The 13,357-nt window shown below is 36.8% G+C and overlaps 1 protein-coding gene across 1 annotated transcript; it reads left to right on the top strand.

Annotated features, from left to right (window-relative positions):
- The first annotated feature begins 1,140 nt into the window (after positions 1 to 1,140).
- Positions 1,141 to 12,501, top strand: ehd4 (EH-domain containing 4). Its single transcript, XM_084096942.1, has 6 exons — positions 1,141 to 1,622; positions 3,008 to 3,184; positions 5,254 to 5,351; positions 7,978 to 8,390; positions 10,166 to 10,330; positions 11,243 to 12,501. Exons 1-6 carry the CDS (start codon positions 1,393 to 1,395, stop codon positions 11,798 to 11,800), a joined length of 1,641 nt encoding a protein of 546 aa, XP_083953068.1. The 5' UTR covers positions 1,141 to 1,392; the 3' UTR covers positions 11,801 to 12,501.
- The last annotated feature ends 856 nt before the right edge of the window (positions 12,502 to 13,357 follow it).

The following is a 13,357-nucleotide window of genomic DNA, read 5'->3' as shown; positions in this document are numbered from 1 at the left end:
CTTCTAAACTGATATTATTACATAAAAAAATTTAATTTTTTTATGAAGTCTTATAATTGGTCTAGTGAGTGGGTTGCAGTCCTTGAGTGGAAAGCTCAAACAAAAGTTTCAATGGAGATACTGGTACATAAAAAATTGTATCAATGTATTAATTATCAGAATTAATACCTACAATACAATTTTAAATCCGTTTTTGCTGTTTCTGTAAAATGAAATGAGTACCAATAAGAAAATTACATAACATTACATTAGAGGTCTTAAGCAATAATTTACACCTGACTAATGACATTAAGAAATCTTGATAACCTTTGAATTAGAAATGAACCGTTTTAAAAAGTTAATAAAAAATTATTATTTACACTCATCCTAGCTGACCAATTAGAGATAACAACCGGGCAGCATAAACCACGCCCATTTTAACATGTAATCCGCGCCAAAAATATATATTTATATTAAGGAGCAGGTGGCATTTTTTTGTGACATGACTCGTGTTCTCTTTTTATTTTGAATAGATGGAATACAATATGTTACGAAATATATAAAATGTTAGATAACAGATAAAATAAAAAAAACAGGTTTTTAAAATTGTCCACATTTTAAATATCTCGGGCATTTTTTGCCACTTTCAGTGGCATTTTGCTGGTGAATTTCTGTCCCTAGTTGCCATTTAATCTAATAAAATAAAATAAAATTCTATGTCATTTCATTGCTTACCACTAGGTGACGTAAATGTACAAGCCTGGCTGCACTCGGCACGGGAGCACTTGGTCTGTTCAGCTAATATAGCACGGAATTTCAGTCACATTGTAACAAATTAAAAGTGCGCCAGTCCATAATCGGGATTTATTCAAAACAGATACACTAGTAATGTTTATCTGCTTTGTTTTAAAATGCCTTTTTAAAGTTTTGTCAAATTATTTATTTAAATTATGTTCTGTTGCCTACTACTGCGAAATGACTGCGAGAAAGCATTTCATTTCTCAAATTTATCTTGTGGATTTTGATTTTCCCCATGTCAGCAACTTGGTTTCAGCCCTCCTCGTTTTCACCGAAAAGAACTAGCAGTGCCAGTGCCTACAGATTCATTACGCCCTAACTCAACTCCACCCTAACAACCCGCCCTCAACAGCCGGAGAAACCAGTGCGTCAATGTAGCTAATGAATATTCAAACCTAGAGCCGGGAGAAAGAGCGTCACATAAAAGGATACAGGTGAGGTCACGACGACAGACAGTCACAGCTGGACACTACTCGCTGAGGCCAGTAGACGGGCTAGTGTTACTCCTGAAGCAAATAAACACAAAAAACTGGAACCGTTTCAAATTCCTCCAGTATAAAAAAGGGAACTAAGCTTGCATCACGTATAAAAGAGAGCTCTTAGAGGAACGGTAACATGTTCACTTGGGTAAATAAGGAGCAGGGTGGAAGGAACAAGGAGGGCGACATGTTTCAAACAGTGACTGAAGGACTTCAGAGTCTTTATGCTAAGAAACTGCTGCCTTTGGAGGAGACTTACCTCTTCCATGACTTCCACTCACCGGCGCTGGAGCAGGCGGACTTCCAGAGCAAGCCCATGGTCCTCCTGGTGGGACAGTATTCCACAGGGAAGACCACTTTTATAAGGTAACGCATTGCTTTGAGAGAGATTTGTTAGAAAGTCAGCTCTTCAGCAAAACGCTTAGTTCTGCCAGTGAATGAATGAATAGTAGATAACACTCTATTTTAGTGTCCTGGGTGGTTACGCATCTTACACTTTACTACAGTAGGCTAATAACAGTAAACATGCAACTAAACCAAACCCCAATACTAACCCTATAGTAAGTGCATGTTGTTTTAGTAGTTAAATGTTTAATTACACTGTAACAAGGACACCGTAAAATAAGGTGTAATCGAATAGTAATGTCTTGTAAGCCAAGAATGGCTTTATAATATTATTAGACAATTATATTTATTGTGACTTAGGATTTATTTAAATTTAATTACTAATAGAACAGCATGTACACGTGTTAAGTTTAGTACAGTCAGCTCTTTGTGGTTGATGCAACAGGCTGCAAACCCTGGGTGTATAACAGCTTATGTCAGCTCACATAGTCCATTCATCTGTGAAGAGATGCAGAAGGCTGGAGAGTATGCAAACAACTCATAAAAGCATCATTATTCTCCTTATTGACTTTTTCGCTGTTGGTCAATAGCATCCAGCTTTGATGTCTGTGCTGGGTCTAATCGGATCCTGTGCTAGACAGGGAGTCTCTGAATAAATAAGAAAATCCAATAGCTATGTGAGTCGTGTTGAAATCCTCTCAAACTAGAACTGGCTTATTACTAGCTCAGCGGTTCATAATCTGAAACATTAGGTCATAGTTGGAAATTATGGATGTTTAAGGCTGTTTAAGCACCACATTCCAGTCTAAAGAGTAATGAAGTCGCTATACGAAGTATACTATAAGTTCTTGCTTGTATATGTGAGTATGAAAAGCCAATGCAAATTGTGTTTGTATTATTTTTTCACCTCTCCACCTGTAAGACAGTTTTCAGTCATGCTTTTGCTAAATGTTCTTCCATTACATTACACACGTGCACTAAGGAGACATTTAGCCATATGCAGTTTGATTTATAATTTATGTTCAATTTAATGACAAGCCATGTGTGTTTATTTGCTTGGAAACCTTTGACACTTTCTCATCCTCTGGCAGGATGTGGTAGGAATCTATGGTTTGGCTAGGAAGTTACAGGAAGAGTGAGACTGATGGATAGGTCTGTTTTCACATTCTAGCCATCATCCAATGGTTATGTGCCACTGTTTAGCTTTGATCCTTGATCAGCTTTGATTTCATTGACTATATTTTATTGCATTCTGTCTCAACCTAAAGGTAGGACTGTAAATTATTCCATTCATTTACTCTCACCCAACCGTGACATTTTGTTGTCAGCATGTGCTGTCACATTGATTCTGCCTCTCCAGTCAACAAAGAAGTGGTTTGTTAATACTTAACCACTCTCCCTTGCAGGTATCTTCTGGAGCAAGATTTTCCAGGGATGCGAATTGGCCCTGAACCAACGACAGATGGATTCATAGCTGTGATGTACAATGAGAATGAGGGGGTTGTTCCGGGAAATGCTTTGGTTGTGGACCCCAAGAAACCTTTCCGCAAGCTCAATGCATTCGGAAACGCCTTCTTAAACAGGTAAATATCAAGTGCTCAATCGCTACTTTTTAGATTTCAGTTTCAAAGTTTGCAACTGTAGTATTATTTAATATGGCTTATTAAAGGGATAGTTTATCCAAAAATGAAAATTGCCATCAATTACTTAGTCTTATGGGTTTGGAATGACATGAAGCTGTCATTTATGTTTGAAAAACAAATGAAGATATTTCTGTCCCTCCATTGAATGTTGATTCCAATTCAATTTTGACACTTCAAAAAGTTCATGAAGAGATTGTAAAAGTATTTGAATCAAGCAGTTTAATCCAATACTTCTGAAGAGGCACAGTCACTTTATGTTATGAACAGATTTAATTTAGGCTTTTATTCAACTGTAGAAGCAAGCACGCTTCTGTTTACCCATTTTTGGGCAAACTAACCCTGTAGAAAGATGGGGCTGAATAAATTGATAGCACCATATTCCAGTGTTCATGAGATGTTCTGTCAAGCTTAAGCCAAGAGAATGGTTGTTAGACATAACTAGACATGTTAGGTTGTTAGAAAATCTAGAACGTGGGCACATATTCTTGCTCGCTACATTCTGTAACGAATGTCCCTCTTGCCCGGGTCGTTGCCAAAACAAGGATTTTCTATTATCTTGCTTTGGCAGTGGCATAGCATAGGAAATATGTCTGTTATGGTACAAGTGCAGTTCAAGGTTTACAGTATTTATAAAAAGACAATGCATTCATGTTAAATACACATTATGTCACATTGCTTTGTAGTTTTGCATATCACTTCCATTCCATTAGGTTTACATGTTTCTCTCCACAAAACATTCTGCCGCTCATTCATTTCTTCCTTTCATCCCATATTACAGGCAAATATTTTCAACAAACAAAGTGTCTCAAATACTGTGAAAAGGCCACTTCTCCTTTTAGGTAACAAAGCTGCTGCATGAGATACCACAAGTTTTAATGTTTAATTTTAGTACCTAGACAGTTAGACAAAGGATTTTTTTCCCCGTTTGCTGGATATTTATGTGGAGGGGAAATGGGTAAGTACTTCTTTGACAGTGACCACTATAGAGGTCAAAGGCACACTTGACAAAGAACATCTCCTCTCCTCCAGAGGAACCTCAAAACAATGCACTTCGTTTCCTGTGGATCTCGTTGTGCGTCATGTGATGGCACGTTTAGGCACAGCAGTTTTTTTCTCTCATTCTCTCTAACACATTTTATCTACTGGCTTTTTGAATAAAAATGCATGTGTCATTTTCTTGAAAAATGAAACTTATTCGAATGCCTCTTCCTCTATTTCTCAACATGTCCTTCTGCTTTGCAGCTGACAGGTGATGTTTGATCATAGATGTTGCAATTTCCTCTTAGGTTTTTTTTTTTTTTTAAAAAGACAGATCCTCGAACTCACTTGAGACAATATTGCAATCTTAACATCACCATAATATTCCCTCAACATGGAGATATAATATGAAATAATAGTTTTAGTTACATTTAGTAAATATATTATTTATTTGTTGAATGTCTGTTTTTTTTCTTCTAAAAGTTTCACCAAGGTTGTGGAATAGTTTACCACTGTCCATTAGCTCCTTCACCTCAGTCAACATGTTTAAAAGCAGTGACAGCGTTGTGTTTTGGATGGATGCATGCAAGGTCTTATTTTTTTAGGTTTCATTTCTAAAAATAAAAATTCATAAAGTTTGTCTCTGTTAATATGTAGTCATATTAGCAATATTTCAGCTAATCTCTGGTGGCAAAAAAGGTCCATTGTCAATAGTGTAGCAATGTATGAATAACAGCTCACACAGAAATAACTTTCAAGCAGCTTTCTGTTAGTCAGCACAAATAGTGTGACCACCTTGAACCTGAGCAAAACATTATTTAGTATTTTTATACTCTGTTTATCACTGCTATATTATCCCATTTGAATGTGTCAAGCCTGATTCTTGTATCTTTTAAATAATTTTGAAAGAAAATGCATCTCAGCTGTTTCCCATGACTCAGATCAAATTAGTCAACTGACAAATGTAGTGATACTACCAGCATTTCCAGTGATAACATGAGGTGATGAACTCTCTCCATCTGTCTCGATAGGTTCATCTGCTCTCAAATGCCCAACCAAGTTCTGCAGAGCATTAGCATCATTGACACACCGGGGATCTTGTCTGGCGAGAAGCAGCGGATAAGCAGAGGTCAGTGCCTGCAATACCTACTGTACAGCAGCAGGATGTTCATTCTTGCCTTTATAGTGTCTTAGAGCCAGTCCATCCTGTATTGTGTTATAAACAAAGGCCGGGAGTTATGCACAGACTTGGTCACATGGCCACACACAATGCAACAGGATAACAAATGACAAAATGTACACCATCAAATGCACCCCATTTCTTCTCTTGACAGTTTTCTCAAGTGCTCCTCCAAATATGTTTATTAGAGAATAGCCATTTGTTTAGGTAAATCTTGGTAGAGGGAAGATAATGTCACATGACCAATACAGCATGAACTGCGCTGTTTAGCTGGCTGAATTCTTCATTCTGAAGTCTGTCTGTCTGTGGCTATTTCTCATTGAATATAGATGCATTACAACAGACAGACTGGTTCACTCCCTAGACTGAAGCTCGTTTTCCCAGAATAAGGAACAATCATAATGCTTTAGTCATTAATTTTCATTTTAGTCACCAGATCTGGCCTGTTTCTTTGTAAATTTCCTCTGTTGTTTCCGTCCCTGTCTCCCATTACATGACACCAGCAGACACACTGGAAACCCTGATGAGTGTGTGGTGTTATGATGTCAGCATTTTTCACTTTCTTTTTTCCTCTTTTTGCAAGCATGAATTGAGCTTGCCAAACACACTTCTGGGTTTACATCAGCATTCTGGCACCTCAATATGTAGCCAATGTTTATGTGTTACAGGATCATTAATCAACAAAACAAGCATGCTTTGTTTTCACACAGTTTTTTATATTTTAACTAAAAAGTCAGAGCACTACTGAGAAGTGGCCAAGCAATTTTGAACAGTTGTGGGATATGTCTGTTATGCTGTATAATTTTTATCTATGAAAATGCACAACAGCAGAGGTACAGTATGGCGCAAGAGGGTCTGCAAACTGTAGATTAGGAGCCGCAGAACCGCACAAATGTACGGATGCAACTTCGGCCATGAGGGATAAGACACATGGGCGTTCCACATCTGTTCTTGCTTTAGCGCCGCTCAGCTGAGGTTGCATTCCTCTTACGTTAGCATCTCTGACACATCTCACGATGCACCATAGGCCTTGTGCATCAATCATATTTGATTTTTAATACGACTATGAATTTTCTACAAAAATATTTACTGCCAGACATTTGTGTTGTGGCTGCTTTAAATTGTGATACTTATTGCATTCTTTAGATTTCCAAATGAGGGCAACATATTTGTATTTAGGCTGCTCGTAATAGAAGTGTTTTAATTATTATGGGAAATAATGCTGGTAAGTTGACGATTTCTGGTGTGAATTATGCAGTACAACCATATCATTTTTCTTTAATTTTAAACTGTTTATTGTTGGTCATTATGCGCTCAGACAAAAAGTTTGTCAAAAAGTTATTAAAAATGGAAAAATATGAAATAAATAATGGTAAATTATAGGACTCAATAGACATCCCCTTTATCACATTTATATAAATCTTAACCTAAAATCTTGATGTTTATTTTAAAAAAGTGAATTTAGGGTGAGGGAGAGCCTTTTCTTCTTCTGTACTAAGTTGCCTTACATGGAATACCATTGATGGTTCCCACACTCTAAGAGTAAGCACTGAGCTCCTCCTTTATCATTTTTTTTACAAAACGTTTTGCCAAGATTTTACAGTGATGTGTAATCCATGCCATTGTTGTTGGAGCAGCGTAATTTCCTCATGACCATTGGGTGGTTGGATAAGTTGGATCTCATTGTTTAAACTTGCACATAATGAGCTACATGTGAATGAAGGCTGATATGGTGTCCCTGTCTCTACGAGATTCTCATGGTCATGCCAGGTCTGTGACCTGAAAACTTATCGTTACACCCTTCTCTCGTCCTGTTTCTTCCAGCTACAGAAATAAAGGTGTAACCATTATTTATGCATGAAGGGCAGTTTCCAGTTGTGAAATATCAATTTCAAATGAATTTGTTCATTAGTTCAGTTCAGTTCAATTCACATTTATTTGTATAGCGCTTTTCACAATACATATTGTTTCAAAGCAGCTTTACAGAAAATGCATGTGTCTACATTACCATTTAGAATGATCTGTTATCAGAGGTGACATGAGTGTGTTAAATATGAATTTTGGTCTTAGATCTTAGTATTTTATTTTATTTAGTTATTTTAGAAGGTTTATTTGTTATATATTACGTCTATTTTATTATTATGCATATTTTTTCTTAATATATATTATGTCTGGGAATAAAATAATAAAATAATTAATTAAATCATAAAAATATAAATTAAAATAAATTTAAAAAAAATGAAAACAATGAAAATTTGACACTAAAATATGAAGTGTTTTACTTGTTTACCTGCTTGTCATGTGACCATTAACCAATATCAGAGAACCATGAACATGTGAATGTGCTGATATAATTTATTTGATATTAGCTGATATCAAGGGGGTTCTTCAAGTTAATATTTTAGGTCAAAGGGATCGGCTGAAAAAAAGTTTAGGAATTCCTTTGTTATACCATATGTTTTAGTATTATGTTATTTTATACTATTGTTTTACTACTGTAATGTGTACCTGTGTACTAATGAAGTATACAGTATTTCAATTCTTATTCTGTTCCATTGATATTTTTCCACTACAGGCTACGATTTCTCTGAGGTTCTGCGCTGGTTTGGAGAGCGAGTGGACCGTATCATTCTTCTCTTTGACGCCCATAAGCTGGACATATCTGATGAGTTTTCTGAAGCGATCAAAGCTTTCCGTGGGCAGGATGACAAAATCCGTGTGGTATTGAACAAGGCCGACCAAGTGGACACTCAGCAGCTGATGCGTGTTTATGGTGCACTGATGTGGTCGCTGGGGAAGGTGATCAATACTCCAGAGGTGGTGAGGGTCTATCTCGGCTCTTTTTGGGCCAAACCTCTCCAAAATGCAGAAAATCGACGTCTGTTTGAAGCTGAAACACAAGATCTCTTCAGAGACATCCAGGGTTTGCCTCGCAACGCTGCTCTGCGTAAGCTGAATGACCTCATCAAAAGAGCTCGTCTTGCTAAGGTAGGTTGTCTGTATGTAGTAGTCACAGCTTAGAGGTCTATACAGAAATGCATTTTGACGTTTTTAAAATTGGTTAGCGCCATTTTAATTATTGTCTCATCAGAGTATTCGTACTGTCTGCTTAATATATGCTAACACTTTATTGTGATGGTCCCCCAACAGACGTTCTACTGACTATAAGTAAATACATGTCAACTTATTCTACTTACCCGAACCCTAACATGTAACCTCCCTCCATTTGAGAGGTCTTTGTTACTGTCCAGATTATCCCTTCTTTATTGTCTTTACCAACATCCCACCTCTCCCAGAAGGCCCGTGAGTCTCCTGAATATAGAGTTTTTGCACGGTGGGATGTCTGTCTTTATTGTGATTGATATAAAATAAAAGGTGCTTTAAAAAGTCCTTGAATCTGGTGTTCATCAAAGAATGGGAACCCTAAAATTTACATTATATATTCTTTTGACTTATTTTATATTAATCAGAATGAGCTTTACTGCCAAGTATGTTTACACACATAAGGAATTTGTCTTGTGACAGGAGCTTCCAGTGCAGAAGAAAAGTATAGGCATATTGCCTATAGTGTTTAGTGTTAATGTATTTAAACCTTGCTGCTTGTAAAACCCACGCTGAAACTTTCCAGCATCGCTGCTCATTGTCTGTTATTTTGTCTTGTGTTTGACCTTAGTTCAACCACTATTGTTTTTGGCTGACTGCACTGTACGAACTTACACATTGTGCCACATGAGCCCCATTCAACACAACCTGGTTGCGTCGTGCACTTAAATCTGGACGGTATAAACAATTCACTCATGGAACCATGACAGAAAGTGCGTCTTATCTCTTCCGCAATATTTTCCAAACACGTTCAGCAAACAGGAATCCTGTAGCCCTGTGCATGCCTTCCTGTAATGGTAAAGCCATGTGAGGCAGTTAAATGCCTTCTCCATCTCCTGGAAAAGCCCAGAAAAGTCCCTTTCCGTGGTACAAAGGAATGTGTGTAATGTGCTCAAAGAGAGCACAGCCCTTATTTTTCCTAACCTCTCCACCCCACTAAGTCTTGCCACTCGTCATGTTTACGCCTTTCCTGTCCTCCTCGAGCCGCCAATCATCCTTAAGAGGAATAAACATAGCATAAAAGGAAAAAGCCCAACCTTAATTTAGATCTCTTGTGGTGTACTTCCTCTATATTGAGGAAAAAGTTTGTATAAACACAGATGCTTTTGAATGTTCCTTTGGCAAGGGCACTTCCAAAGTGTAAACACAGAGATGGTGTTTGATTATGCAACCATTCTAGAGTAACAGGAGGTGGATGTCATGTGAGAAAAATTGTCTATGGTAAGTTAAACCATAAGACTTCCCCCAAACCCCATCGCTGATATTAATCCTCTGCTTTTTAACGAAACTTCAATCTTTGTGATTGCATTTCGACTCTTAGATTACTTTCATAAGGATGTAACATTTATTTATTTATTTTTTAACTTTTTTTTTTATTTGAAGTTTTATGTCATTAATTAGGTTTTGCTTTAAATAGTTTGACTATAGTTTGCAAAAACGCATCTTACTTGTAGTGATTAAATATTAGATCAGTGTAATTTATTATAATAGAATAAGAAATTCTGTTATTTCTTATTTTATTATAATTCAGCTTAGGGGGCCCGTTAATTTTTTTTTGCATATGGGCCCAGGGCTGACTTGCTACGCACCATTGTTCACACCATACCTCTTTATGAACTTACTGACTATAATCTGCTGTGTGTCTGCTGTGTGTTTTATAGGTGCATGCTTATATCATCAGCTACTTAAAGAAAGAAATGCCCTCCTTGTTTGGGAAAGAGAAGAAAAAGGAGGAGCTGATTGCCCACCTGCCTGAGATCTATCAGATACTGCAGAGGGAGCACCACATCTCACCTGGAGATTTCCCTAATGTCATTAAAATGCAGGTAAGACCTGGCCTGTGTCCATGGAGCATGGGTAAATATTAGATGTTATATTATAGCTTCTACATATGTTTACAAAGTAAACAAAACTAACCAGGATGCGAGCTAACCAGCATTTTTTATCTGTTCTTGCATGCATGCAATTTCCACCAACTGCTGGTTATTAAATTATGTTAATTAGTGCAGATGCATGATGGATTCCAGGCTGTAGATCTGAGGAATGTTTGTTTTGTTCAGTGTTTTAGCACAATGCTTGAGTCCCTGGGGGGGGCTACTTGAGTCCCAGCCCTGCTATTGCCTGTAGAGCAGGAACAGTCCGTACTTTCACTTTCTTCAGGTCTTGCCTGAAGATGTTTAGCCAGCATGAATCTCAGTAGACACTAGCCCCACATGAGAAATTGCATTGAAATAGATGTGAAAATAAGATGCCAGTCAAGCACTGTAATGCAGTTTCATATAATCTTCCAGAGATTTACAGGCACGCATCTCACATTCGGTCTTACACACCCCAGGGATGCATAATTTTATTTAATATGAAAAGACAGCAGTCATTAACTATAATAACATTCGCTGATTATTGACTAACACATGTACTAACAATAAACTTTCCGACCAGACAGCTTCCAGGCAGCACTTGAAAGATAAAGGCCACGCTCTAAATAGAGCCCCAACTGGCGACATTGATTCACTCCAGAATTAGACATCATATCACTGAACTAAGCACTTCAGGACTTGGATGCTTAATTTTGTAGGCCTTACTTTATAAATCTGTGTCTCTGTCTTGATCTTTAAACACACATTATTAAGAATGAATAATGAAACCAATATATTCCTATAACCCAGTGTTTTATCTGTTAATGCTATATTAATTTGACATTAAATGTCTCCCTCTGTCACTCACATCTACTAATGTAGGAGCAACTGCAACACTACGACTTCAGCAAGTTCCCCTCTTTGAAACTGAAGTTGATTGAATCTGTGGACAGAATGTTGTCCACCAAGATCTCAAGCCTGATGAACATGATCCGAGAGGAAGAAAGCAAACAGCCGTCTCAGAAGGTAATGGGTGGAGCCTTTGAAGACTCGTCCGACGGGCCTTTTGGCCATGGCTACGGTGAGGGTATCAGTGCAGGGGCTGATACCGAGGACTGGATCGTAAGTCGCGACAAACATCGCTACGATGAAATCTTCTACACATTGATGCCTGTCAATGGGAAGGTAACTGGCATCAATGCCAAGAAGGAGATGATGAGTTCTCGCCTGCCCAACACCGTACTGGGAAAAATCTGGAAGTTGGCAGACTGTGATAAGGACGGGATGCTGGATGATGAAGAATTTGCTCTCGCTCAGCACCTTATTAGGGTCAAACTTGAGGGATTTGAGCTCCCTGCAGAGCTACCAAATCACCTAGTGCCTCCGTCTCACAGGAAGGACCCCACCGCAGACATCTTGTACAACCATCAGGAGGATTGAGCACCTTCATATATGTATTTTCATCAGCCAGCTGCTAGCACAAAATGGCCTTTGAAAATTGAAGCCTTAAAAACTTCATTGAAAGGGATGAAGTTTTATTGGTTAAGCCATCTTTTGTATTCAACAATGCTGTTGATGGTCAAAATTAGACATTAGACTTCTGTGACTTTCATATGCCTAAGATTGGGTAATTTGGAATGCAATTTCTTTAACTCAGAGTTAAAGAACAAATATATTAATATTTTTGAAAGACACGGCAAACAAATCTAAATTACAGCCCTTAGAATTATATGGTTACCTCTAAATTTTATCCCTGATCTTATGTTATTTCACCATGTACTTGCAGATTGTGAAATTAGATGGCAGTGCATTTGTAGAACATTTTATACAGTGCTTTCAAGATGTTATATTACATTTCATTTGAAATAAAAATGTTAGTTGTAAATTGTGCATAACAGCAGCCAAAAATAATCTTCCTATACATGACAAACTGTCACAGAGGCACTGACAGAAGTATCCATTCATCTCACTCATTCTGACACAGTGTGAATATCCACAGATGTTACCTAGCTATTCAATTAATTTTGCAGCACAATATAGTTTTACAGTTTCTTTTTTACATCAACCTTTTCCTTGAATGCACACTTTTCGTATGAACTTGAAAATTATCCTGAATCCTGAAATAGACTGTGGGGAAATTGAAACAGTGTTCAGTCTTTCATGATGCAATTCAAATTAGGCTCATTATTAATATTTTAGATGTAACTTTTTAATAGAAAATTACTACATACACTCTTTTCTCATGCTGGGATGTTAGATATTTTTCATGTTAGATATTTTGATTTATTGAATTACATGACATATGTAATAAATAAATAATACATTTACACATTAATAACAGCATTATACTGAACAGCACTGAGTTTTGCCAAAGTTTTTTGTCTATAATATTTGTCTGACACTGACTAGTTAGTGAATAATTATAATAGTTTATAGCAGCAAGCATTTAAAGAAATTAAACAACTACATTTAAAAAATAATCTTATAAACTATTCTACAATTTCAGTTTTTTTGAGAGATTAGCATTCAGGCTGCCAAGTCTATTTATGCCTGCTATATATATATATATACATATATTAAAAATATTAACAATGTATACAATGACAGAAAAAACTTCAAATTAAATAGTGTTTATATTTCTGAGGTGCAAAAGAACTTCTGTTGTATAATGAAATCAGTTTTCATCATGAAAACTCCACTATGCTGTATATATATTAATACTGACGAAAGTAAATGTGTATGTTAAACACTGTTACAATAATTATATGTACATTTTAATTAATATACGTAGATGGTTTCTGTCAGCTCAGAGGTGGATTACATGAACTAGACTGTAATTATTTGACATGAGTTCAACTTTAGTGGCTTGTGAACATGAAAGATCATGTTTGAAATTAAGATTACTGTAAAAAGTGATTACAGAAATTCTTTTCATGTTTTTGGGACAATTAAGTACATTTTTATAGGTGTTTGATGGTGTTGCCTATACTTCAATGA

The sequence above is a fragment of the Abramis brama genome (assembly GCF_963993115.1).
Source record: "Abramis brama genome assembly, chromosome: 21".
Taxonomy (NCBI): domain Eukaryota; kingdom Metazoa; phylum Chordata; class Actinopteri; order Cypriniformes; family Leuciscidae; genus Abramis; species Abramis brama.
The sequence above is the reverse complement of the archived record's forward strand: the minus strand, read 5'-3'. Positions and strand labels throughout refer to the sequence as shown.

Excerpts from the sequence above, each read along its gene's own strand:
- ehd4 (XM_084096942.1), top strand. The coding sequence starts at position 1,393 with ATGTTCACTTGGGTAAATAAGGAGCAGGGTGGAAGGAACAAGGAGGGC. Across the intron at positions 8,391-10,165 it reads AAAGAGCTCGTCTTGCTAAG|GTGCATGCTTATATCATCAG; the intron begins GTAGGTTGTCTG and ends TGTGTTTTATAG. Across the intron at positions 10,331-11,242 it reads CTAATGTCATTAAAATGCAG|GAGCAACTGCAACACTACGA; the intron begins GTAAGACCTGGC and ends CTACTAATGTAG.